The sequence below is a fragment of the Amblyomma americanum genome, chromosome 9 (assembly GCF_052857255.1).
Source record: "Amblyomma americanum isolate KBUSLIRL-KWMA chromosome 9, ASM5285725v1, whole genome shotgun sequence".
NCBI lineage: Eukaryota > Metazoa > Arthropoda > Arachnida > Ixodida > Ixodidae > Amblyomma > Amblyomma americanum.
In genome coordinates this window covers 40,729,782-40,757,398 of record NC_135505.1, presented here as the reverse complement: position 1 = coordinate 40,757,398, position 27,617 = coordinate 40,729,782, and the positions used below count along the sequence as shown (strand labels likewise).

The following is a 27,617-nucleotide window of genomic DNA, read 5'->3' as shown; positions in this document are numbered from 1 at the left end:
TTAATAAGTCATGGTTAGGTGGCTAGAGCCACCGCCCGATTGAAAGGGTTCAGCCGTATCCATCCATCCATCCATCCATCCATCCATCCATCCATCCATCCATCCATCCATCCATCCATCCATCCATCAATCCATTCATCCATCCATCCATCCATACATACATACATACATACATACATACATACATACATACATACATACATACATACATACATACATACATACATACATACATACATACATACATACATACATACATACATACATACATACATACATACATACATATATACATACATACATACCAAAGTTTACAGATAAGGAAAGTTGGAAAACTTGCCCCCGGGATGCCGCACGACTTCCGTTGCAGCTTTCATCTCAAGGAGACGCGGGCGCCCTCTCGAGCGTTTGGACAATAGCAAGTTAGTTTTCTTGCTTTTCTCTGCGCCGCCGTTACGGCCATTGGCTGCGGTTGGTCAGGTGGACAGTTTGCTGCATAACTGCTCTACGCAGGCTCGCGCATGGCATCGTCTGCGTCCGGCGCGGCTGCTTCAAGACGCGCTCGTCTACGTATTGCGTGCGCTCTACGCCTGCGGTACAAGAGGCCAAGATGCTTGGGGTTGAGCATTTATCTGTTGATCCCGGCCGAAACTTAAAGCCTTTCTTTTCGCGGTCCCATGCGGCACTATGAGAGAAACACGACGTGCCGCTTGCCATCCTTGTAGTTTGGGTTCCTCGCGTGTGTAATATGCGGCTGTGCAAACATTCCTCCATTGATTAGATCACTAAAAGTTGAGTGTCTGTAAAAAACCTGGCAAAAGATTACAAAGACACTAAGTGCTTTTTATTTCTTTTTTCCGGCATACGCATTTTTATTTTTTTTTCTTCAGCCCCATTTTGTTTAAATGCGTCGACATGAAAATATAATCGTCATGGTGGTTAAGGCATTTCCTGTAGGTAAAGTGATCGATACTGGGAGCATGGTAGCTCTACTTCTTGAATGCGTATCTAATACACTTGTGAAAACCTGTTTGCCCACGCGTCTTCAACGTGCCCGGCTAAGGTTATGGTTATAAATGCTACTAAGCCGTTCTGTTTCATTAACACAAAAGATATGAAGGCGCAACTTATGTTTGCATTCATTGTAAATACGTTTCTGTACGGATGCGAGTCACCGTGTGCCGACGCTCCTCAAGTTGGAAGTAGCAGACAACGCGCCCATCCCAAAGCGAACGCAGCGCCTCCGCCTAGGGGACACCCGTTATGGGTCCGCTCAGCGCCCTGGGGCAAAGTCGCAGTTTTCCAATTGGCGTTATCTAAAAACGAAGAACATTTTTAGGCAACGTTTGATAAAACAAAGAAAACCAACTTGGCAATGTGGAAACCCTAGAGATCGCGCCCGCGTCTTCTTGAGATGAAAGCGGGAACGGAAGTGGGGCCGATTCTAGGGGCAAGTTATAGGCAAGTTTTCCAACTGTCCTCACCTAAAAACGTTGGTTGAGTCTGTGGGAGAGTGGCCTTCCTATGAATCCCTTCCTTCATGCCACACTTGCGACAGGACTGACCTCACGCAGTCGCGATATTTGCCATGACGACCGCCACGAAGAAGATAAGACTGCGCTGCCAAGTTGCGGAAACAGCCTGTTACGACCGGCGCAGCGGACGGACGCGGTGAACGAATCCTCCCTCAAGCTCGCAGTGCACGCTGGTCGGATTCACCCCCGATATTGACTGGAGGCCCCTGACCTTCCTGAAGCCTATTCCAGCGAATGTAGTATGCAGTGCTTGCAGAGTGGCGCGAAGGAGGACCGCACGACTCACATGCATGCACGCTCTCGGCGAGTGTTGCTGCGAACAATGCACCAAGGACGGCTCGCTGGAGTGCCCGCTCGACCGCAACGCAAACGACGAGGAGGACGTCATCCTTATGAACTTCTCCGCTGACGATCTGCTGAAAAGAGAGGTAAGAGAGAATGTAGAATAAGGAGCTGCTAGGGTTTTTTTTTCTTTTCGCTCTCGCTTTGCTGTTTTCTGCGCAGACTGTTACCCGCATGTCTAGATATTTCTCATCCATCAGAAAATAGTGCTAAATGTAAGCCACAGAAAAAACCCTGTGAAATGTTCCTATTGCTGCGGATCCTCTTTTGCCAGCGTAATGGTAAGCTGGATATAATGGTACCTGCGAAAAATGAGGCCGCGACTTTCTTGAGAAATTCTAACTCCTGAGCATCATAAGTGATTTATTACATGATACACAGAGCTATACATTTGGCCGCCTGGAGCCGCTCTGCCAAATATTCTTGCACTTAACAACCTGAACATGGTAAAAGGAAATTTTTCCTGGCTGTAAAATGCTATTAAGAGCTGCATTAGTGAGTCACAAAGGAAACCCAAAGACAGAGAACCAATCGCTGTAAACTGCAGAAATTTCGATAATCATTGAAGTACCGAATTCTGGGGAGGAAGAGGAGGAAAATTTTTTATTCGAAAACTATAATCTTATGGCGCGCGAAGGAACCAGATCCAGTGCGGCAACATTTCATTGAGAGTGCCCGATAGCGTGGCTTCGGTTGTCATGCCAGGAAAGCGCCTCCAGCCCTCCGATCGGCTTGCGCTTAAGGTTCTTCGTGCTACAATCTCGTCCTCTTGAGCCGAGTCCTCAGTCTAGGGCTCCATGTGCCGGCGCGATCCTGCGTGCCCACCAGAGGAACTGTCTTCGGTCTTGCGGGTTCGTGCAGGTCAGAGTGGTCTTAAGAAGTTCTCAGTCCATGGCCCCGTTTGCCACGGCTATTTTCTCGGCATGTTCGATGAGCCGGCGCTGGTCGGTCGGCCCCGTGCTTGACAGGGCATCTTCCCAAGAGGAAGGGGTGGGGAGGGCTCTGGGTGGGACGCCGTCGGGTGGTGTTGTGCAGACCCAAACGGAATGGTACAATATAGGTCGGTGTTCTTGGCAGCTGGGGCATTTGTACGGGTAGAGGGTGGCGAAGAACAAGTGTTTGTGATATAGGTTAGGATACGTGGGAGCCTGAAGTTGAAGCCATGACGCAGCCTCGGCCTTGGTCAATGTTCGGTGCTATGGTGCCAGTGTTCTTTGTGTTCCGTAATATTCTGTAAGTGAGTGTGCAGAGCCAAGAATGCGCCCTCAGTATATGCTTTCGTCGACAGCGCCTGGACAGTTCCTGCTCGGGCGAGCGCGTGGGCGCTCTCGTTGCCAGAAAGGAAGGCGTGATCAGGGCTTCAAACCACGCACATGGTGGGGAATATATTTGGATTGAACGGTGATAGTGCGCGCGCAGCCTTCAAACTAAAACGTAATGCTCATCTTACAAACTTAGCAGACCGCCGTACTATTGCAAGACTATGCCTTTCTCATAAATTTTACGGTCACCCTATGATCAAATCTGTTATCAGCCCTGCCCACCGCATCTCCAGCCGCATGAGCCACCAGAAGGCCGTTTACCCTCCCCCTGCCCGTACTAGTGCTCTCGTGTCATCATTTTTGTCCGCACTGCAAAGGACTGGAATTACTTGTCCAACACCGTCGTACTTCATTCCGACCCATCATCATTCAAAAAATCCATCGCATCAACTATGTGCCCTGAATTCTACTCCCTCATGTAATACCCCTTTAATGGGGCGTATGAGGTTGTAATAAATAAAAATAAATAAATACAGTACCCTTCGCGGAGGTGCGGCACGCAGCGTGTGCGCCTGTAATGATTGTGTATGCCGGACTGGCGTGGAGTTCGTCACGTGTGGCCATTTGGTGTATGAAAGCGAGTGCTACTGTAACTTTCCTTGAGCCCCCTGCGTCTTTTGGAGATGCGGCGGATCAAGTGTGCCACCTGCGATAATTGCTTCTGGAGCATCTGTACATTGTAGGTCGCTCGGCCGGTAGATCGTAGGTACAGGCCCAGCACCCGCAGTGTGTCTACTCTAGAACGTGCCTTGAACATTCACTTGAGAGATGATGCTTGTGCGCTTCCAGAAGGCCGTAGCTAAGCTCTCAAAGCTAAGACTCACTTTGTGAACTGTTTACACTCAGGCAAGAGACACCGTAACGAGCATTTAAATAAACATTCTTTTCTTACCGCTCTTCTTTTCCAGGGAGAGAAAAAACTAGTTAATACTCTTTATCTTTATCATATTTTGTACCGCATTCAGGTAGGCGAATACCGATACTCAATTATTTCGCATACATGGCTGCATTCAATGGACCGTTGGTTAGCCTGTGAAGAAGCACTATGGGGACTCGCTCCACTCTGTCCCCTGTGGTTTGCTTCTCCGCTATGCGTCATTCCTCGCCCTAGCTGCCTTAAATGGACACTGGTGAGAAATTGAAACCAGCTTGTATCGAAATATTACCAGCTATTTACTAACCGCAACAACAGCACTTTTGCCGAAAACAAAGCTCTTGTAATGTGGAAAAGACCCGCGAACTAGAATACAGGTATCGCCGCCACAGGCAAATCTCGCAAGTACAAGCGTGATGACGAAATAGGAGAAAATACGCCACCGATCTCCGAGGTCTCCAAACGTGCTCGGAGCTTACTCGTTTGGCCGGTACTTAAGAAAATTAATTTTTGTCTTGAAACCACTAGTGCATTTTTATCACATGAGGAAGACGGAAAGAAAGACAGCCTGAATGGTGGATGTCGAAGAGAACCTGTAAGTTGCGTCGTATCAGGCGGTCAGCTGAGTTTCAGTATGTTTTTCGGTGTATCGAGGTTATGCGCTTCTCACACCCACGTGGTTTTCTTTTATAAAACGTCTCGATTTCAGAGGGCGGAGAAGCAGAGGACCTCCAAGTACCTATCCAGGTGCTCCTCGGAAGAAGTTCATGAAACGGTTGGCAGCTGCGGCAACGAAAGACTTGTACATATCATTGTTCAACGCACCTCCCCATTAGCAAAGGTGGTGCTCAGCGCGATCGCTTCGATAAAGCAATGACGCTGGGCTGCATAACTAGCGCTACATAGATTATAAATAAAGAATTTAAATATGCCCTCGAGGACAAGTTCCTACATGTCAGACATGGCGGTGGCTCGGCGGTGACAGCGCCAGTGCCGACTCCTGGGCGCTGGTACTTTCTTGTGGCAGAACCGCAGCCTCAGCCCTCAAACGCATCGCATGCTGTAAGGGGTTGATTGTCCCTGAATGCAGGCCGCAGTCATTTGCGAGAACTTCGTTGTAGCAATCGGGAACGGGAGCCATCGTAACGTTGCTGTAACGTAAACGAAGCGATGACGGCTGATAGAGGCTTCTATATCGCGCCGGCGGTAATTTTCATTTCGGCTGCTGTTAGGCGGCAACGCAGCGCACGCCGCCAGCAACCACAGATTTCTCGTTTCCACCACTTCACGTCAATTTACTCTTATTTCCTCATCACTGAGTCACGAGTTTGAATCGCTGTGGTGGGAAACAGTTTTATGCGAAGCATATTATCAGCGTTTCACTTCGGCGCTCGCGACGGTTACACGCCGGCTTCGAACTTGAGCTATACCACGTGACACCATGACGTCACGACCGAGGAGAGGCAGGCCGCATCTTGCGCCGTTGCGCTATAGTGTACTAGAATTAGGAGTATTGGGTCGAGGGAAGGCGGCGGTCTGAAGCTGCTTGCGCCGACGCCGACAGATGGCGCTGCCGCTCCCTTCACCTGGCAAGCGCGCGCTCGCTCGCAGCAGCTCGGCGAGTAGCTGGTGATCAGGCAGGTATGCTCCTGAAGTTATTCGGGCTCTGCGAGGTTTATTCTTACATCAGACATTTATGGAAGAAAGGCAGATAGTCATCTCTTGTAAAGTCATAAACGTTCCGTGTGACGTATGGCTGGCGTGCGTTCACTGTAGCTCACATAGGCATGTGAAAAGTCTCATTGCACTGGAAATATATACAAAATGGCTTTATTTGCAATAATTCCCAAATATTTCCAAGAAAACGCAAAGCTGCATTGGTGTAACTGACTGCCGTGAATTTTACACACTCCTGCTCAGCTTAGCAAATTTGGCTCTTTTTCGCTTTGCGCTATTTTCGCTGTTCATTCCTTTGACGAGAAAGTGCAAGCGCGTAAGGACATAGAAAGAGACCACCTTCATGCTGATCTCTTCCTTGTGTACACTGCACCCAACAGCATTAGAATGAATGAATGTTTGCCTCACAAGCGATATCACGTCGGAGATGCTGTTGGCGTGCAATTCTCCGGTGCTGAAGCATTCTGTAAATAAATTTTCCAATTCAGCGACGAAGCAGTACAAATTTTTCGAGGGGTATAAAAGTCCACCCCAGTCACAATGTTTTGTATACTCGGATGGGAGATGGTGCACTGCTGCCTCATTTGGTTCCACGAGAAGAATGTCTTTGCAAGACGCACAGTTAAGTTTCAAGACACATTTTCTGGCCACGTACCCTGCCATATAATAAATAAGTCTTGAGTCACTCTTTTCGACCACTAATGGCAAGTGTTGGTCATTTGCAGGTGGCACCTTAACGAGAGAAGTCTCAGCCTGGTCTAGTTTACCTTGGGCAAGAAGCTCATCGACTGTCTTTGGGGTTATAGTTTTGTCCTTGTCACTTACGTTCAGGAGGGCACTTATCGCTTCTGGAGTGGCGTTGGACCCGTCAACGCTTCGAGCAAGGTTATAAAATGATAGGCAGTTCACAGTGATGAGGAACTGCTCTGGAGAAGGATGGGAATTGCATCCACTGGACTGCCGGATCATTCCGAACAAGTGCTCCACAGGGTCTGTGCTCAAACGCGAAGTCATTAGGTACTTAAATCGAAGCGTCTCTGTCAAGTACTGCAGCAATGATAGCGTGCTAGCAAGGGTAACTCTAAGTCCAGTCGCTGTGGAATCGCTTAGAAATCCTTGTTTTCCAGAGGTGCCAGCTTCCCACTTGTCAAGATAGTCCAGAAAGTCCACAAGAATGGCAGCTGTTGGAGATGCTGGCCTGAGTGCTTCGGCGGGAAACCTTGACGTCATGGCCGTTATCAATTTGTTTATCTTCCTGAAAAGAAGACAAAAAGAAACACAAATCAAACGTTGTATGCAAGGCTAATGCCGACTGACAAATCAGTAATTCATGGTTAGTATATCATACGTGAAGAATTCTTGCGTAGCTTCGATGGAGCCGCATTTCCTTTCAATATCTTTCTTGTAAAATGCCATTCCTCTCAGGACGTTTGTCCCGAAAAGTTGGAAGGCGTACGAAACCCTCATTTTCTCAAAACAGTTGGGATCTGTATGCGCTTCAGTGAGTCCAGGCATGACTTTCAGTGTCCGCACGCTGCAGTCGCGTCGGAATGCTTCTCGAACAGGCCACATTGAAACCTAGAGAAATGCAAAAACAAGATTGCAGCTTTCCTCAATTACAAACAGCGATACGTAGTTTCAAGTGTGCCGAATTACCTTTCCTTCAGGGGTGGTAAAGTCAGCCCTCTGGAGTCCATTTCGTAAGCACTTAATCAGATGAGGGAAGTCCGAAACGAAATGCAACTTCCTCTCTCTGTCAACGGGATGATCCACTTTGCACGTAACACTCTTTGCTGATGCGCCAACCCCTGCAAGCCTCCACATTTTTCGGTTCCAGGCCGCCCCATCGCATGTTATGTAATCTACGAAAAGTCCGGTGTTCTCAACAATAATCACGGCTTCGATCATCATCTTCAATAAAATGTCGCCCTTTACATTTCCTTTTGTCGCAAAGACACCGACGATTTGGCTCCATTTTCCTACAAGGGGCACAAACATATTTACCATACCATGATCGCACGGTTGGTGTTTATCCTGTGGTTTCGTAAAAGTATCAAGGTCGACGAAGCCTTGAACTTCTCCTGACGAGGTTACGCTGAAGTGCTCAGACAGCTTTACCTCGTCGACTAGTAGACCCCCATGCCTTTGGAAATTTGACATGCTCGATGTCTTCTTTTTTAGAATATCCATTGTCGTCGCGCTAAAGCCAAACGATGACCGGTATGACCTCATATATTTTTTATAGTAGTCTTGCTTGGTAGCACAAGGATCTCATGCTTTCGTATGTGTTCGTACAAACGGGGACTTTTGAGCTTCATCAGAATGCACTCTAGGATCCATTCCTGGTTGTAGCGCATACCCCTCCTGCTTGACCTTTTTGTTGCTTGAAAACACTGCCGCACACTAGCCTGGTGTTTTCGTGGAAGGCAACTGATGCTTTTTTCAACCACATCTTCTTCAATCACTGCATTCTTGGCCCTCATTTCCTCCAGGCGTGCTGTTATACCAAGGAGCTTGGTTGAAATGCGGCGATTTTTCTGGCTCAAAAGTCGAAATTTTGTGGTCTTTGTGGCAGCTGTGCACTTTTGTACCCTCCGCTTCAAATGGCTTTTTCGTGTCAATAGGGCCTTCCGCAGGTACTTGCATGGAATGCATATTGAGCCTGTAGAGAGTTTCAAAAGAAAAATATATTTCTACGCATTGCTTGGCAACAACGCTATCAATTGTTTTTTTTTTTATGTTGATCCTTCTAATGTATTTTAATGGCATGCAGCTGCAATAGTGCGATATGCCGCACATGCAGTAAGATCTAATCAATGAACTGTAAAGGCTGCTTCAGCGAAGGTGAACCAGAATTTTCAAAAATAGGCTTTTCTAGATACAGCGATAACTGCTTGACATTGGGATACCTGTGTGTTTATATGAACAAACAGATAAACCATATTGATTTTCAACCTCATTAACTAATTGTTTAACATATGCATCAGTAAAACTCTGTAGCTCATTAAGAATTTGGCTAGACCAGTAAAAAATGTGCATTGATGCAAGGGCTCACCTTTGTCATTTACAGTTCCGTTGCATTTGGTGCTCACAAAAAGGCCATCTGCATCCGATATCTGCTGCTTGAGTCTTTCTGTGAGCGGCACACCGACGAACTCTTCTGGTCTACCCACGCCTTTACAAATTTGCAAAGAATCTGCATCTTGTAGCACTTGCTCCCCTTCGCTCAGTGAGCTTAAAACCTTTTCGGAAATCAGTGCCTTGCGAACAAACGTGCGGCAAAGCACTGTACTTGGGCTTTTCCCATAGTTCATGAACACAGATTTCTCTATGCTGATAGCAGTGTTTCACAATTGAGGGAGCCGTGGACGAAAGCAACACCATCGTAGTTCCAAAACTTGTGCAGTGCCCAGAGCTCAGATGGTTTAGGGACTTCGCTCAGCTGAAACGCATAATTCTCGCTAGGCTCACATAACTCCGCTGCTTCGTCATTCTGGGACGTCATAATCGTTGATATATCCTCTTGTGTGCACTGCCTCTTGGCTGACGGGTCGCTGGGCGCTTGCGAAGACGTTCTTTTCCTTGCTGGCCTCTCGCGCGAGGGCTTTTTGGACAGATACGCGGGAAGGTTGGGCAGAATTGTTGGTTCTGCATCTGGCGAAAGAGATGGCTTGCCACGTGGTATGCGCACCTCCTTGCCGTTGATGATATGCACATAGTCTCTTAATATGTACTTCTCTTCAAAATGCAGCTCGCACACGGCATCTGTCATTTCCAGGGGCTTGTCCGCACGGTGCAAGTTGCGCTGCCATGTGCGGCGCCTTGCTTCGTCTTCAGGAACCCCGAATAATGACAACTTCAGAGCATCCTTCACTCCACTGTAGCCGGTCCTACATCCAGGAGCAAAACAATAGTTCCTCCGCCGAGGTTTGCTCATCTCGTAATATCATGGGCTGCACAGCGCAGCATAGATGAAATCAACACGCACATGAATTAACGTACGGAGGAAAAACGCTTGCCCACGACGATCTTGTTGAAACCAGCGCGCGTACCCTACGTAGATTAGTGCACGTGCTAAGATTGCCGCGCAATGTGTTCCGTTTCTCGTACGGTCAGTGGATGGCCCCTACCAGTTCCCTGGAGAAAATGAAGGCAGACAATATCTAATAAGTAGCTTAGAAACCAAGAGTCACAGCTTCACAGACCATAAGAGTGTGTTTATTGGCTTGCAAAAAATAAATTATGATTTACATTGATGTGCTGGCTCTGTGTGTGTTTCCGAGATTAGCCAAGAAAGACCAGGTTTAACCGAGAACAGTCAAGAGAAACCAAGATTAACCGCTAATATGCTTCGCACCTGCCGGGCTTAACCAAGTTAAGCCTCTGCCATTTTTTAACTTCTAATCCAAATGTCTTAGCAATAAATGTGCCTTTCGCATTTCGAAGCAAAAAAAAAAATGATAGCGTTGTCCTCGGTGTCCCTTCACAATGAAGCGCGCTGACGTCATAGCGACACGAGCGTCACGGATGGCGTGATTGCCACGCGCGCGCAGGAAGCAGCGCACTCTTCGGCTCGGGAACTGCTCGTGTGGGGATGTTTCGGTCCAGCGCACCGCTCTCCGCCAGCAAGGCGAGGACAAAAAACTGGAAATTGGTTTTGAGCAAAGGAAGTAGCGCAGCAAATGTCTCGCATAACTCGTTGGACGCCCTAACCTAGCCGTAAGGAAAGGGATAAAGGTGGGAATGAAATAAGGCAGGAAGAAAGAAGTGCCGTAGTGGACGTCTCCGGGATAATGCAGATCACCTGGGTATCTTTCACGTGCACTGACATCGCACAGCCCCCGGACGCATTTTGCGTTCCGCCGTCATCGAAACGCGGCAGCAGCGGTCGGGTTCAAACCCGGGTACTGCGGCTTAGTAGACGTGCGCCTTAACTACTCAGCCACCACGGCGGGTTGAGGCAAGGTATATAAGAACATTCTCTCGCCAGCTCGTCCCGTCCTTCCTACATAACCTTGCTGGTGTGCCGAACGACCTCGATTGCTTAGCGTATTTCGCTGCTGACTGGCGTTAATGTTCTGCTAGCAATAAATGCCTGTTTTGCGTCACCCAGAATTTCGCTTACTTGTTTTCCCGCAAAGCAAGACCGGCCATTGTCTGCGTGCGCTCGGTAGCGATGCTTATCACAGGGTGGGGTCGACCGCTTTTAACTCTGTGATCCGCGGTAAAGCGGGGGAAAGAGTACTTATTTTTCCACCCCAAAACATAAGGCGGAAAGCCTTAAGTTTGAGTCGCGTGTAGCCGACGCCTACCTGCTTCTACCTTCGCCTTCGGTACAAAGCCGGGTATTTTGGTCTTCTTTTAGTGAAAAAGCCCTTGTTGGATTCAAAGTCCACGTGCCGTTCTACCGTGGCTGTCTGAAGCAGCCACTGTGAAGCTGACCTGCAGCGTCTGGATGCGTCCTAAAATGGTGTGCTTAAGCGTTGCCAAACCTGTCAGGGGCAGGCCGTCCGTCAAATTTTTAAGGTTAGCAAAAGAGGGTGATGTTGCACCTGCTGCATGGCTTCTCGGTGATAAGTTACGGACCTTTCTCTACCGCGTTTTCTGTTCATAGTTGCGCTCTCTTCCTTTTAAATATGTTTGAGGAATGATTAAAGAAAACTTTCAATGTGTTTTGCACTTCAGTATTTTTATTTGCGATTTTCATACATCATATCTAGCAGGGTCCACGAAACGCGCTAAGTATACGCAGCCAACCGAAAATGTAATTGTTTGGCAAAATGTCTTTCAACAGCAGCATTTATTCTCTAAAAATAAATTTTACGAAAAAGAAATAAAAAAATTCCGTAATTTGAATAGGCCGCAAACAAGCAGATATAACCGAACCTCATTTTCTTTGCATATACCTAGAGAAGGTGAAAAGTATGTCCTTCGCCACATCGTCGCTATGTGTCACCGAGTGATTTATTTGTCTCCCTGCAGGTCAAGTGCTGGAACGAAGGAAATGAGTGCCAGTATGCGACAGCTGCTTCAGTGATCACCCATCATTTCCAGCAGGACCGTGAGCACCACTCAGTCCATTGTCCCAGGTGCTCAGCCACTGTTCTTTGCACAGACGTGTGCGCGCATCTCCCGTCGGCCTCTTGCAACACTTCGACATCAGTAGCATCCGAAAGCCAAGTTCCATAGGCTAACGTTGTTGAGGGAGCATCGTTGACTTCTTTGAGAGGACTCTTTGAGAGGCAGGCGGCTGAAATTACAGCTTATCTGAGGCCAATCGCTGTTGATATCAGCACAAATGGGGACCGACTAAGCGAAATATCTCATGGCATCAACGCATTAAAGGAGACACTGCTTCAAGAAGTAACGTCAATGAAAGGACAGAACTATGAGGAAATAACGTCATCCAACGTTGCACTGAAACAAATGTTTGCTACATGCAGCGATACAGTTAACACTGGTACGAGAAGTATAAAACGTGTAGAAAAAAGCGTAACATTAAATTGAGCGTAGCTCAGACCGATTTGTCGCAGATTGCAGCTAGCATTGAACAAGTCATGACTGAATTCAAGGAAAACGTTCAAAATCATTGCAACTCGTCAACAATGTGCGTAGAGACATTCCACTACAAATGACGCACTGCGAGTTTTTTGTAAAAGTAATGAATCTCTTCAACACAGGGCTTTTGAAAAAAATGAGAGCTCACTATGACAGCGAGAAGGTGTACCTGTGTGGCTACTGCATATCTCCTGGAGTAAGGTTCAAGAGAAGTCTCGTAATTTCACTGCTGCGGCAATTGAAGTACACCCTGCACAAGGGCGACATAGAAGACGATGCCCAGTGGCCATTCCACCACAAGATCCGGATGAGCGTTATTCATTCGATTGGAATGACAGACTGTGCGGGAAGTTGTTCAACCAGATCCAGATGACCCAGGCAATCAAACGCCAACAACATCAAGTTGTCAGGCTTATTACTGTCGTGTAAATCTTAAACTGGAACATCTGATTCGCAGCGGGTACGCACAAAATGACCAGCTTCAGATAAAGTTGGCGTTCCTGCCTTGAATCAGACTTGATCGCGGACATGGGCCACCGCCTAGAAGTTCCTGCCTGTGAACACACTTGTACGCTTCTTTTCTTTCTTCAATTTTTTAAAGATTATTTTTGCATTTGATAGAAGTTCATCTAATTACACTTGTATGAACGTTTCTTTCTCAACAGCTTCGATTAACAACAGAGCCCAAAAGTAGGTTCTAATTTTGAATTATTTGTGAGCATCAGATGTCTCATGGCGTGGTATGTGAAAGAAAAAATTACGAAATAAACGAATGGTATTTTTCCTCTCGCAGAGAACGTCTTTGTCTTAAACAGTTTGGTAAAACGTTAGTACCCGCCTGTCGCATCTGTTTCTGTTTTTTTTTCAAAAAAAACTACTGTCTTAATTTGCGATGTAAGTAGGAAGTGCAGTCTTAATTTCATTTTCAACGGAGCATAACGGTTACGACTTCATCATAATCTTATTAACTGCCGACTAGTTGAACAATAAAACAACGGGTATTTTTCACATCGCAAATAGAAAGACTTCAGAGTTACCTAATTTTAGAAATAAAATCAACGAACGTGTTTTAACGCACGAGCATTAGTATCTCATGTCAGAACAAATTGTCCGGCGTCTGCATCAGCTACCGTTAAATTAATTTAACGCAGTTAAATTAAAGACTGCTCGCGAAAGGTTGCTATAAATGAGCAAACTGGGTCTCACAATTCCCACCGGTGGCAGCACCTGCCATCGCAGGGATGTGTCGCATCGCCTAACCGCTGTACGACTTAGCCATGGGAGTGGTATGTGGAACCCTAGCGATCTATGGATGCAGTGTAAATGATCAATTCTGCACTTATGAGAGTTAACCTTTAACTCTATCGCGCCATGTCCTTGAAACGGTGCGTAACTCTTTCATACTGTTTTTTTTTTCGTGTAGCAAGCGTTTTTTGAACTTCAGAATCAGCGCAGTTCTGCCGGGAGTAAAGCTGTCTTATTTGAGATTTTATATAGGGTGTTTCACCAAACATTTTATACAATTTCAAAAATAGGCTTTTTGAGTTAGATGAGCGCTTCTTTCGGCATAGTATTCTCAGCGGCGTTGCACATCAGAATATAGTTGAGAGCATTGAACGACAGGTTAAAAACGCGGAAGGTAAAACTTGGAAAATGGAAAAGAAGCATAGAAGCTCAATGAAAAAGACGCATAGAGTAGAACAATGTCGATACTAGAAAAGGCAGATCAGGAACGAATCGTTCTATGATAACTGAAGAGGCAGTGCCCTACTCTTTAAAGCTAGGTCAGGGTGTCTTAGAACGCACAGCTAGAAAAGAAAATTACCGAAGAAGATGAGACATGTGCTGTGTGTGGGAAGCCTGTAGAAAAAATTGAACAACTGATACACAAATGTGCCGGTATCCATCCGGATGTCGATGCAGGCACAGTCACTCCTTTTGGGGCCCTGGGGTTTAGAGATAGCAATGGTAATGTAAATAAATCTGCGGTGGATGTTAACAAAAAGCGATTGATGGACTATTGGTTCGAAAGCGGAGAGGTGAAATAAGGTTAGCGGTGGAGGAAAATGTATTTAAAGGAAATGACGAATTTTAATACAACACAGTTAAACTAAAATAAAAAAGCCGATCATGGTGGCAACTGCCACCACCCTGTTTCAACGATGACGCTCCTACTTTCCCTTCATTCATCCTACATTCCATCAATCCAGCCACGCCAGCAGACCCGCATGCCACATCCGCGGAAACTAATGCCCCTCTATTGCTGCTGCGCCTTTTAAGTAACGCCAAACTTTGAAGTGCGCCGCTTCCTTCTTTCCGTATCCGCACATGGCGTTTCCTGTTCCGATTTCCGTTTTGCACCGGAGGTCGGCGTCCATTTTGTATCTGCTCGCATGGAGATCGGACCCTGTCAAGTCATTATCTGTCGCACAGTTTAATCACGGACACGCACATCGATTTGCGTCGATGTTGGTCAGCCGAGTACAAGACTCTGATGCAAACAAATAAGTCGAGATCTCCGGTGTTATCAGCGAAGTGCGAAGGCGCACCACAGCATCGACAAGAAGCGGCTGCTACACCTGTTCCTCGGAGTCTGTCAACTCTGGGGCTTGAACGCTCAGAAATTTCGACGCTTTTCACCCGGTGTAATGATCGCATGAGGACACGAACCACTGGCGCGATATGCCTTTTTTCCCAACACTGTTTGAAAAAATCGCTCCCAAAGAGCAAGACGGCGATGGAAGAAAACAGTTATGCAACGCAGCCACAGCCTCGCCCAAAGAATCGAGAAACAAAATGGCAGCGCTTCCGTTCAGGAGTTTTTGCCCTTTTTTACCCTTTTATTTGTCCACTCAGAAAAAAAACACAAAAGGAAACATACACAAAAGAGAGATGGCGCCCGGACCAGCAATGCTTTACCGGGCTTAGAGTTGTTACCAAAAGGGAAAAGGAGGTAAACGCTAAAAAAAGACATCATTGAAGACAAAAACAGGGAAGTAAAAACAACAAACAAACAAAAGAAACGTGAAAACTCAGATTAAACGAACAGTTAGAGGCACAGACAGAAAGTCAAAAACAGACAGACAGGCACAGCACAGTGAAGGTCACTGTTACAGTCAGACAGTCAAGGCGCAGTGAGTACGGCACGACGAAAAGCAGTGAAGTAAATAAAAAAACGAACAAGAAACAACTGCAGTCACCTTCACAATCAGGCAAAACACAGGACCGGAAGTCTAAAAGCTATGTGAGAAGGAAGAGCCGTGGGGGAGGGGAGGTTGGCGCTACTTAACCTGCAGAAAACGTCACGGTGGGGCTTTAGTGGAAACATGCGGACCTGAGAATAGTTTTGCTAGGGGCCCTTTAGCTTGCGGTCATTCATGTCAGCACAGAAGCATCGCGGGGCTCATTTCCTGCCTTGCGCGTCGCATTCCTCGATTAGCCAGGAAATCACTCGCACTCTCAATTAGCGAGAACACGTCATCCTACGAGAACTTTCCCGCAGGCGCGGCGGTGATAAGCCGGACGCGAAGACGAACTACCAAAGTGGAAAGACAGAGAACACCACACAGAGAGGGTGAGGGCTCCCGCGTGGAGAGAGTATCGCGAATATTTTCTTGCTGTTTTAGAGCGAAAGCTCTACTCTTCGCACAACTCCCAAGGTCAAGTTCGGAGAGCGTTTGACCTTGAGCTGGCGGATCAGGTGTGTGGTTAGTGACGTCATGGCACGTGACCCGGTGTGGGGAGGCGCCGCACTTGCGCACGCTTTCCGGCGTTTGGTCGTTCAGTCTCGCCATTTCACCTCAGTCACAGCCAGCAAATATCAAGACACCCCAATGGACTCGCAATAAAATCGTTACTAAGCCAAATCATGCACAGCCATCCTTGCCAGAGCTTCCGCTTGTATCATTAGGTTGAACAAGCAAGAAAACTTATAATTTTCTTCTTTTCAGCCAGGGCCCGGGTTTGAGGTTGTGCACAATCTTCAGGGACTTTGGCTCCTTCTTTTAAAACGACATTGATTAAGCGAAGTGTAGGAAGGTCCTCGGAAAACCACCGTCCGGCCTTTTTTATTAGTAGAATCAAACGCTTAAAATGGGATGCTAACGCATTAGACATAAGTATAGGTAGAAGCTACGTGCTTAGCTCACAATTTTGTATCTATGTTTTAACCGAAGCAAATCCGTCGAGAAGAAAAGTCTTCGAGTTTTATCTCTACATGTCTGTGTGAGGTCGCTTAAGTTAAGGCCTGTATTTTTAGTGACTTTACATGTGTAGCCCACAGTTCGCGTTAGTATATTTTTTAAATATGCAAAAGCTTCATTATCTGCATCGTCGACCGCGTCCTCCTTCATCACCGCCAAGTCACCACGTTTGGAGAGTCCTGAGTCCCTCTGACCAATGCAAAGGAGGGCAACGCCAGTTCCCTCCATCGGCAAATGGGGTGTCGAAGGGCCGTTGCAGGATCGCTCTTTTGCGGCTTCCACTCGGCGAGCGGATGACGGAGCGCTCAGTCCAGACAAGAGGCGTCCGCCCCGTCCGGCGACCGGTCATCTTCATTTGGTCATCTTCAACCTTCGGGCGGATGAGCGGGTCCGGCCGGCGGCCGGATTGCAGCTATTGGCTGTTTTTACGGGATGTCAGGGACGTCTAGAGCCCCTCTACATCGCTTCTGCCGGGGCAAGATGGCCGTCCGTCCATTGAACTAGAGAGCGAGGCCTAGTCGGTGGCAGCTATGTCGCGAAGCATATTATATTGGCCACATGTTGATATTACAAAAGCTCAGAGCGACTCCGAACTTCGCCGCGTCCAGCCGTGGCGAGCGATAGTTCTATAGTTGAATTCTGTAATCATCTACGCTGATGGAGTCGACAGAGCGCCTCTTCAAACCCTGGCAAGATCTACGCGTTGGCGGTGGCACGAAGTCTCCATATGGAGCTCTTTGTGGTGGGTGCAAGCGTTTGTAATTCCTGCGAGGATCATCAGGGACAGTGGCGATCCTCGTAATTTAATCTTAGTGCTAAGCACTTAATCTAGCGGCAACATATTTTATACAAACGCCGACTTGAACAATGGTAGCGCTAATAAATTTAATCCGAGTGGCAACGAAAATTATACATGCGCCAGCGGTTTTTCCTCCGAGTGCCAGCGAATTTAATCCACATGCGGAAAACGAATCCTGTAGAATACTGCAAAGCACGAAACATGAATGCCCGAAATAAGACGAAGTTGAGGTAATTTCCGAGACCAAGCATGCGACGCCTGACGCGTATGAATCGCATCCTCGTGCATTATATTTCGTTTCCTTCGCATATCTTGCAACGTCAGTTTGTCACGAGCAGCTGTAAAACATCAGCATTTGACAAAACTATTGCGGCTCCAAGCTTATACGCATGACCAGGAGACACGTGCTGCTGTCGTGTTCTAATTACATGGTTCAGCACTGCTGATAATGGGTTGTCAGATGGGCTGAGTCTGCATGCCGATGCCAATTATGGCCTTGAAACGGTTTTCATACTGCCGGCTGTTTTCATGGAATCGCAATCGGTGCAAAATGTATTGAGAGGCAAAAAGCGTACAGGCGCTAAAAGACGAAGACAAGCACACTCAAGACAGGACAGGCGCCTGTGTCCTGGCAGCTGTGCGTTGGGTCGTCTTTTAGCGCCTGTACGCTTTTTGCGAAAACCATGTCAAGCTACAACCAATTAGCTCATATGAAAGTATTGCTGCAACGTATTGGGAGGTTACGATAGCGTTCAAAGCAACTACCTGAAACAAGAGGGAGTAGTGTAATGCAGAGTTCTTTCAGGGGGAGAATGTGCAAGAACCGGAGTAAGGTTTGTTTACTTACCGCTTTTTCGATTTTACAAGAGAAAGTGAACGAAGCTATACTGGAGCTTACAGCCTACCGAGAATAGCTACCGGCAACTATCTTCTACCTGTGTAGGTTACTAACAATCTAGTTTTACGCAAGCACCGAAGAGGCCGTCTTTTCAATGAAATTATATTTTCTGGAGGACAGTAGGTGACTTAAAGGGTGAGCTCATACTTTTTACATATCTTCACGCAATGCAGCTGGTATAAAAGAAAAGTTGTGGCGGTCGAAAGCAGTGCACTCTACATGCTGTATTTGCTGCGTGGAGTGTCGTGCATCGTCAAGCGTACAAAGTGCACCGATGCTCATTTTTTGTCATTCCGGTCGGATTAATTATTGCCAAGTCTCTTCGCTTGCTGAGTAAAGCTTTGTCTACTGACTTGAACTGAAAAACACTTCCTTTACAGGGGTAAAAACCGGGCTGTAAGCAGGCAGCCGCTTGATCGAGTGCATCTGACTGGCCAGGATTTCCTGCTCCTCATGGCTGCGAGCGGGAGCACTGTCAAAAATCAAAGCCGGTTCTGACATACATTCTTCACTTTCGACACGGGCTGATATGTCGCTAAAAATTCCAATGAACACGACCCAGTGAATCCTGCTGACAGCAGCCCAATCTATGATACCATTTGCTGACATGCAGGCGATAATGTTGGCTCCTTTGGTGTCAGTCGTCGTCTGCAGCGCAGGCTGTTCCTTAACCGCACGACCAGAGCTCCTCGAACACCATATGTTATAGTTAGTTTCATGTACGTAAAACCTGCACAAGCCGGGTCCTTGACACCGCACTCATTACGTGTATGCTTTGCGGGTGCGTTTCACGTCATCTCTGTTGCGGTCGATCGGTCTCTGGGTCACCAACTTTATAAAGTAACCGTGAACATCCAGTTGTCGATCAAAGCTGTTATGCTGATGGTAATACCGGGCAATTCTTCTTCAACCACCTTATTTCTTTACTTATGATTAAAGCAGGCTTGTTGCCCACAGACTTTTTTAGAGCCGCTACAACCTCACTTCCGAATTTTTTCGAAGCTTCACATTTCATCAACTCCCCTCTATCGGTCGCCGCAGTGGATCTTCCTGTGTTTAAATTGATGCCCACTGTGTCTGCCATTTGTTCAACATCTCCTTCACGCCTGGACACATCGTGATTTGTGGCCCTGTCATTTTCGAAGATATTGCTGTTCGCTTATCTTAGTGCACGTGGAGGCTTAAACGGCGGTCCTCATTTTCAGTCTCCGATTCGGACGTAAGAACACGGCTGATTGGCTTCAGTGGAAGAAAATACTGCGCGTTAATGTCCACGCGAGATCAAATAAAAGGCGTACACTACCACCTGCGTAGAGTATAGGAGTACGCACCACCACCGACCGGCTCTATTACATTGTGCAAATGCTGCCGAAAAGCAGCACACTCAACGGAGGCGCAAAACTTGTCATCTGCTTTGGAAATTTATTTTCTTTTTTGTTTTAGCAATGTTTTTTTGTGTCTGAGAAAACAAGTATGTTTTTTAAAAAAGAAAGTTCACTGATTTCTAACAATAAGTACGCATATCTGTGCCTTCCCCCGTTGTCCTAGAATATGTGCAAAAGCAGATGACAATCCGGCAGCGGAGGCACAAAACTTTCCGTCTGCTTTGCAACTTTTCATTATTAACTGGGTACCGTTTTTCTCACGAAACTATGTAAGAATTAACTAAGGTGCAGTTTATTACCAATTTATTAACTTTATGGCAAAATAATTGCAACTTTTAGTGAAGACAGTTTAATTCAAGGTTCTGTAAAAAACTGTGCGCGCATTGGTGCCCTATTCCGTATTCTTGGCATAATAAAGAGCCAGTAAGCCATAGCACTGAGCTCCTGTGCGCTTGTGCGCTTTAAACGGCCTCTTTAAAACATTTGCATCAAGACAGTGTTGGTTATAATACTGATGAACGCTATGCAATATGTGGACGCTTCGCTTAGGCTTCGCAAAGTCTGAAAAATTATCTCAGCTTAGCTTTAGTCCTGGCATTCGTGTACTCTTTGCTTAGGAGCCTTCTGCCGCATTAGTTTTCCATACATGGATGAAATTGGTCGGCACCCGTAATAAATCTCCTGGCGCTTGTATTGATTGCATTAGCACTCGGATTAAATGGATTGGAGCTAGCATGGTTCAAATTGGCGTTTGGATTGAGCACGCTGGCCCTTAGATTAATTGTTTTGCACTCATATTTAATTACATGGCATACAGATTATATCAGTCAGGGCGTAGATCGTTTCCGCCGGCACTAGGATTAAATTCAGTGGGAGAACCTGTAGTGCTATCGAACAAAAGCTTCTGTATAGAGCGATAGATCTCCTCGATGAAAAATACGATCTCGACTGCGCGTCTAACTTGAGATGCCTGCCATAGGAACAGTGTTACTGTAAGCTAAAAAAGGTGTACCATGTCTACAATGTTCACGATGACCACCTTAGTCCACCATCGTTGCATGGACTTTGATCTTTCATCAGGACATTTGACTTCTTACCTTCACCTCGTAGCCCCCATTAATTTTGGCCCAACTGCTCCCAAAATTTGACCTTGGCAGATTTGGCCTAAAATCGATGTCTAGCTACATATGACAACGCCCAACATAATAATGGCCTCAAAATTTAGCCTGGAACGCACCACAAATTAGGTGCACTGAAGAAATATGAAATCAGCTGATAATATCCAAAATCGGCGTCCAACCAAAATTCAGTGTGGCGACACAATGGCGGCCTTTTTCAAAATTTTGCCAGGGCATAGCATTCTATATTTTTGCCTGTGCATCGTCTTAAAAGCAGCCGTTCAAGCAAAATCAAGGCAGCCAGCTCTTTTTGCGGGAAAAGTGTGAGGAGGCCAGCAAATGTTGTCCGAGGCGTCAATGCTGCTGGTTCGTGCACACTTCAGTCTCTTTGTCCCGAGCGGGTGAATGGATGGATGGATGAATGGATGAATGTATGGATGGATCAAAGGTAGGAGCGTCCCCTTTGCAACTGAGTATGGACAGTTGTCACCATGCTCAGCTTTTTTTCCTTTTCTTTTTGTTTATCAGTGTCTGCGATGCGTTGTCTGCGATGCGAGTGCCTTATCACGGCGAGCGGAAAAACCAGGCTAGCGGCAAAGCCCGTCGCCTGCGAGAGGTGGGCACACCGCAGTTATCAAATTAATTCCTGCACACGAAGGAATTATTGGGAATGAATAGGCGCACTAGGGAGCGCACTGGAGCTCTTTCTTCTCCTTTGCCTGAATACGCTCTCGTTTCTGCTTCTTGGGTCTCTGGTAAAGTTGCACATTCGTCATCGCCTCCTATGGAAAGGGCCGAGGCATGCCAGTGGGCTCGACGCTATTGCCGGAGCGTTTTCCAGCACTTGGCGAACCGTAAGCAACTATATCGTCGCCCACCTAGCATATTCCTAAGGTTAGAGGCGGTACCTTTCCAAGCGCAAACTTTTCAGCTTCTGTAACCAGCGAAGTTACACCTCATAAACCCCGGCTCATATCCGGCCCTTCCGTGCCCTATAGCGTATTGCCAAACCATATCTTGTTGGCGCACTCGAGCAGACGATGCCCAGAATTGCGATCACATGGCGCGACGCCACTTTCGTCGACAGCAGAAGTGGCTGCTTTATGTGCGGCCGCGATATATCACGCCGTAGCAAATTGATGTAAACAAGTGCAAGTGCAACATACCTTGTTGGATCCTGGATACTTGCCCCGCAAGGATTAAACCGCATCGATTACAAGGGCGTATGCAAGCAGCTCCGTGTGATGATCGATACGCAACGTTCAGCAACCTTCGAGCCGAATGCACGATTTACACGTTCGCGATGTCACAAAGCTTTCATTGGGATCAATTTGTGGTTGCTGCAGGCGTTGCTATTTATAATTATTGCGAGCATCATCACTTACAGCTGCGAGTAACGCCTGCTCACGGTGAATTTCCTGTAATTTGCATACCACAGTGATAAGTGTCTGCGTAGTGAAAGTGGTTTCGATCGGATCGAGTGCTTTCCCTTAAAGGCAGCGAAATGGATATCCGCTCACAACGTACAGGGTGTTTTCCGAACGCTGAAATGAACTTCGCGTTGCGCAGCATATCGCATACGTTGATATGGTTGCAGTGATCGCGACCGAAGCGAGCACAAAACCTTGTTTCTGCTACGTATCCATCATCAATTTTCAAAGCGTTTCGTGTGGGTAATGTGCTTGAAAAATGACTGAAAGTTACGCTGTCTCCAAAAGTGCAACAACGATTTCAGATCGAGGACATGATCTTATTGCGAATCCTCGATCATCCAAGCACTTTACTAGAACAAGCTAGGCTGCAGTGCATGCTGCTAAAAACCGCGTGTAAATACAACCGAAGTAATCACATTGTTCAAGTGGCTAAGATTACATACTTTACGTGATTAGGTAATAATTCAAAATAGCACGCTGCAGTGGTTTTACATTGAGTGGATTTAGATTGCTGATAGAGAGACAAACATACAAACGCACTTGCAGCATTTCTCAAGCCATGCAAAGTGGTTGTCACCGGAATACGTAAACAGGCCTCCTCCCTGGGCCGCTGTGGTGGCAAAGTGGTTATGGCGCTCTGCTGCTGGCCCGAAAGGCGCGGGTTTGATCCTGCCGCGGCAGTTGAATTTCAATAGAGGTGAAATTCTAGTGGCGCGTGTGCTGTGTGATGCCAGTGCACGTTAAAGAACCCCAGGTGGTCGAAATTTTCGAAACCCTTCACTACGGCGTCTCGCATAGCCTGAGTCGCTTTGGGACGTTGAGAGCCCCTAAACAAAACTAAACAAAACCTCCTCCCTGGCTCGATGCTCACTGTTCATAGTAAAAACTATCGTTTATCTCTTCACTGTGTAAGGTGCGTGTGCGTATAAATTGCGCATGAATGAAAAATTCACATTTTTACGCAATGCTGTGAAACTAATAAAAATCGACATGACAAACTTTTGACGATCCAAACCATTTGGAACATGCAGAATTAGTGGTACTAAAGCTGTCTTTTTGTTTGACAGAGCGGTGACAATGCAAAAATACTAATTTATTTTTGTTTTGGTTTTCAGGCCATCATCAACCAAAATATAAATAGCACTCTTTGGTTGCAAAGCGGCCGAGACGAGCATTACTCGACTATTCTGCACCACTTTGTTCTGCGCAAGGACTGCGAGCTATCAGTTGTCATTTAGAATTATTTCCTGAGCTAACATTGCAGCTTCACAAGCCAGACTGCAGCATTGAAAAAATGTGTAGAAAGTTTTACTGAAGGCCAGTCATTGTTGACACATACAGAACAACCAGGGACATAATCAGTGCAACTACAAAGCATTCTCAAATTTCTCTGTGAATTTAAACAAAGTGAGTACCTAGTATTGCATAAACATGTACACACGTCGTCCTCATTAAAGTAAATATAATAAGATTTGAGAGCCAGTAAACTGGATTACAGCTAGAGGAAATGCAAGAACCACTTTGGAGGGATCACATGTTGATGACTGGTGGCTTAAGCTGGGAAAGAATACCTTCTATAGTCAGAGGAACATGAAGGATGGATGTTCGGGATAGTGGGCAGTCAACATGAGGGTCCATAGCGCACACAATTGAGGGGCACAACAAGAGCGCTCGTGTTGTGTCCCCTCAATTGTGTGCGCTATGGATCCTCAAGGGGAACATGGATGTGATGACCATTTTTTCTATTATCTCTAGCAAACCCTCTCATCTCAAGCACAATTTGTAAAATTGTATTTTCGTTAGCAGAGCTATGATGCCGCAGAATAAACTGATATAAGTCAAACACTGCCTGAATATTATACCTTGATTACGCATTGGAATTTGCACCATGCCGGTTGTCACACTGTGTGCACAGAGTCTTGGTTAACGCGTGAACGGCCAGGCACAAAGACTCCTCCTCCTTACACATTTTATGGTTGCCAAAGCGCTTCTTTAAAATAAAAGCGCGGTTTAAAAATAAAAGAACAGAGCCGCTTGCTTACATTAGAACCTCTATAACCTGGCAGATGCGCTTTCACAGCCTGCAGGGCTAAATTACGACTGGAAATGTGCCCACAAGGCAACCAAAGGTGAAATTGTGCAGTAAGCTGACGGCCCGCGCGCAACGTTCTCTTAACGCACCGTTTAGAAGTCATGTGGCTCAACATTTCGCTAAGAGCAGTGTTTGTAACCTTGAAGATGCTTCGAGGTTTCGCACTGTTCGTAAGGCAGCGCACTACCCGAGGACTCTACACAAGGGTGACGCTGACTGTGCAAAGCAGGAGAAAGTAAAAATGCATTACTCCGGTTTCAGGCATTCATTGCTGGTTGTAACAGATTTTGACGCTGGTACAAAAGCGGGGATTCTGCGAATTGCAGCAACAACAAACATTTCATTTAATACAAACCGTAAGGAAATTGGTTGAATTTAAATGTGGTTGCTACCTCAATAGATATGTGGGTCCATTAGTACAACAGGATATTAATAAACAGGTCAACGTCGGCTTTGCAGGGCCCACCACCATGGGAAAGTGCATAGCACATTTCAAGGAATTGGAATAAGCCTAATTAATGTAGTTTGGGAACGTGTGCATGAAGGATGCTGATGTGAATGCGAAAGGATAAGTGCCCCCGGAAACCTAGCTGATATCCCAGGAAGGTGCAAATAAGCATCATTGTCCGCAAATAAATTTACGCACCTAGCAGACGCATGGAAAATATTGAAATCTGGGAAGTGTTATATAATGCTGATATATTGGTTACTGTCGGCCCACCATCGCATTCCGCAGTCAAGTAAAAGTAAGGTGGACAGTTAGGCTAGTTAAATAATACTCATGATGTGTTTTGCGCCAAAAACGAGGACCAAGGTGGGAGAACGGCCCAATACGAGCACTAATTCCCAACTAAAACTTTCATGGAAAAACACATGATACATACTCATCTAAAAAAATTAATCACAAGAAATATACATGATAACGTCCAGAAAAGGACAGGGCACGATGCATCTGGTGAGTGCCGGTTAGATGCAGCTGTTGTATACTTTTCTCTTGAGGGATAGCTGTAAACTAACACTCATGATCTGAAAGTGGCTGCAGTATGCACTGCACTCTACTCTTATTCGTATAGATATTTCCCTCTCATGATCCAGATCAGAGATCACTATGTGCCCTAGGTACACATATTCGTTTACCTCTTCTAGCACGTCGCGGCCAGTTATCAACTGCTGTTCCCTTTAAAGTGTTGAAGACTACTGTAATTTCCTTCATGTTTATTTTTAGGCCCAGATTTCTGCTCTGCCTGCCTAACTCATTGATCATGCTTTAGAATTCACCTTCTGAGTGACTCACCAAGCAATGCCATCAGCGAATCCTGGATTCTTCAGGTATTCTCCAGTAACGCTTATCCCCAACTGTTTCCAATTCAGGCTTCAGAATACTTCCTGTAAACAGGCGGCAAATGTCATGGGCGCAATTTCTGCATGGACTGTTCAAGTTGCCACTGATTCAAATGCGTTCTCAAACTCAAAAAGGACTATATATAGGGGTTGATTATATACTGCACATTTCTCTATCGCATGATTGATTTTGTGAATATCATCTCTTGAAGAATATCCTTTACGAAAGCCTGCCCTATCATTTGGTTGATTGAAGTGTAAGGTTATCCTTAGTCTATTAGCAATTATCTCATAAAATACCTTGCACGGAATGGACAATAAGGTCATCAGGCTGTAATGTCTCAAAACCTTGACGTCTCCTTTCTTATCTATTAAGATAGCGTTAGCGTTTTTTCAAGCTTCTGACCCTCACCGGCTGATTGTCTTCTCTACATTGCTCCTAAGGCTTCCTTTACTTCCTCTTTCGTTACTGACGGGATGACACATTGATGCTCGCTACTGCCTATCTCATTAAAATTGTGAATACATTAGCTATTCGATACATTTGTGTAAACCTCTGCGGCTACTTAAACTGTCCTTATTCATCTTGCTCATGACATTACCATCCTTGTCTCTTAACGCATACATCAGGTCATTACCTATGCTTAGTTTCCGCTTCACCGCTTTTCGGCTACCTCCGTTCTTTAGAACATGCTCGAACCCTCAATATTAAACTTTCTTATGCCTGCTACCTTGCCCTTATTTATTAACCTCGATAGCTCTGTTTGGTCTGTAAGGCTAGACGCCCTCATGGTGTGACGTTTGATAATCAGGTATCTCCTCTCGTGAAATAGCTTGCTGCTATCCTGCACAACTATCCTACCACCTACTTCTACGGCGGATTCTGTAATGATAGTAGTGAGATTGTCATTCGTTCCTTCAACATTAAGATCGCCTTGCTTAGTTAAAGCCGAATACCTGTTCTGCAGTGAAATCCTGAATTCCTATACTATTTTCTTACTGCATTGGGCTTCCATTTCGCCACCTACATTTTGTGGTAGCTACTCCGCACATTTCTGACGGCTTCCACATCCCGCACAATGCCAGGGCGTGCGCATAGCGAGATGCGGAAAGAAAAAAATGATAGGTGTAACGTTAAGAGACGAGAAGTAGGCACAATCGGCGAGGGAAAAAACGTGGGTTAATGATATTCTATTCGAAATTAAGAATAAATGGGATTGCGCAGGGCGCGTAATGCGAAGGCAGGATAACCGCTGGTCCTAAGGGCAGCGGAGTGGATTCCAAGAGAAGGCAAGCGTAGCAGGGTGCTGCGGAAAATTAGGTGGGCGGATGAGGTTAAGAAGTTTGAAGGCCTAGGGTGGGCGCAACTGTCAAATGAGAAAGTTTTTTGGAGAGACATGGGGGAGGCCTTTGCCTTGCAGTGGGCGTAGTCAGTCTGATGATGAAGAGCCCTCATACCTCTCCTGGCGCAGTGCTGCAGCGGTTAAGCGTTGTGCCGCTGCCGTGCGATGGCAGGTGTAACCAGCGGTGGGACTTGTAAGGCCCAGGTTGCCCAGGTTGTGCCTCCCAGGCTTTGATGGCGTCGCAAGGCCATGTGACCTAGGTGACCCACTTGACTCACTGGTGACCCACTGGCAACCACTTGTCAGAGCAATGCTTGATTTTTCTCTCACGGCGCTGACAGCATCGGCGCCATATTTGATGAAGAATGGAGCATTTAACGCTGTAGAGTTAAAAGGTTAGAGAATTCCTTAAGTAAGCACTAGCCAGATACTTCCAGTATCTGGCCAGTGCTTATTGGCTAGTTGCACTAGCCAGATACTAGTCCCGCAAGCCTGCAGTTTCATAGTAACTGGAGGCAGCAAAATCTTCGTGGACTATTCAATGTGACTTCTTCATCGAGCTACTGAACAGCACTACACTAAAGAGAGGCTGATATTTGCTGAAAAAATTGGTAGCAGTCGTTCTACTAAAGGCTGTTTGATTTTAAGTCACGTGTGTTAGCGTGGCTTTCTTTGTGCATATTTGGAAAACAAAATGA

The 27,617-nt window shown here is 46.3% G+C and overlaps 1 protein-coding gene across 1 annotated transcript; it reads left to right on the top strand.

Moving 5' to 3' along the window:
- The first annotated feature begins 1,647 nt into the window (after positions 1 to 1,647).
- Positions 1,648 to 13,075, top strand: LOC144105754 (uncharacterized). Its single transcript, XM_077638868.1, has 3 exons — positions 1,648 to 1,963; positions 4,783 to 4,875; positions 11,733 to 13,075. The coding sequence occupies exons 1-3, from the start codon at positions 1,826 to 1,828 to the stop codon at positions 11,937 to 11,939; spliced, it is 438 nt and encodes a 145-aa protein (XP_077494994.1). The 5' UTR covers positions 1,648 to 1,825; the 3' UTR covers positions 11,940 to 13,075.
- Positions 13,076 to 27,617: the final 14,542 nt, after the last annotated feature.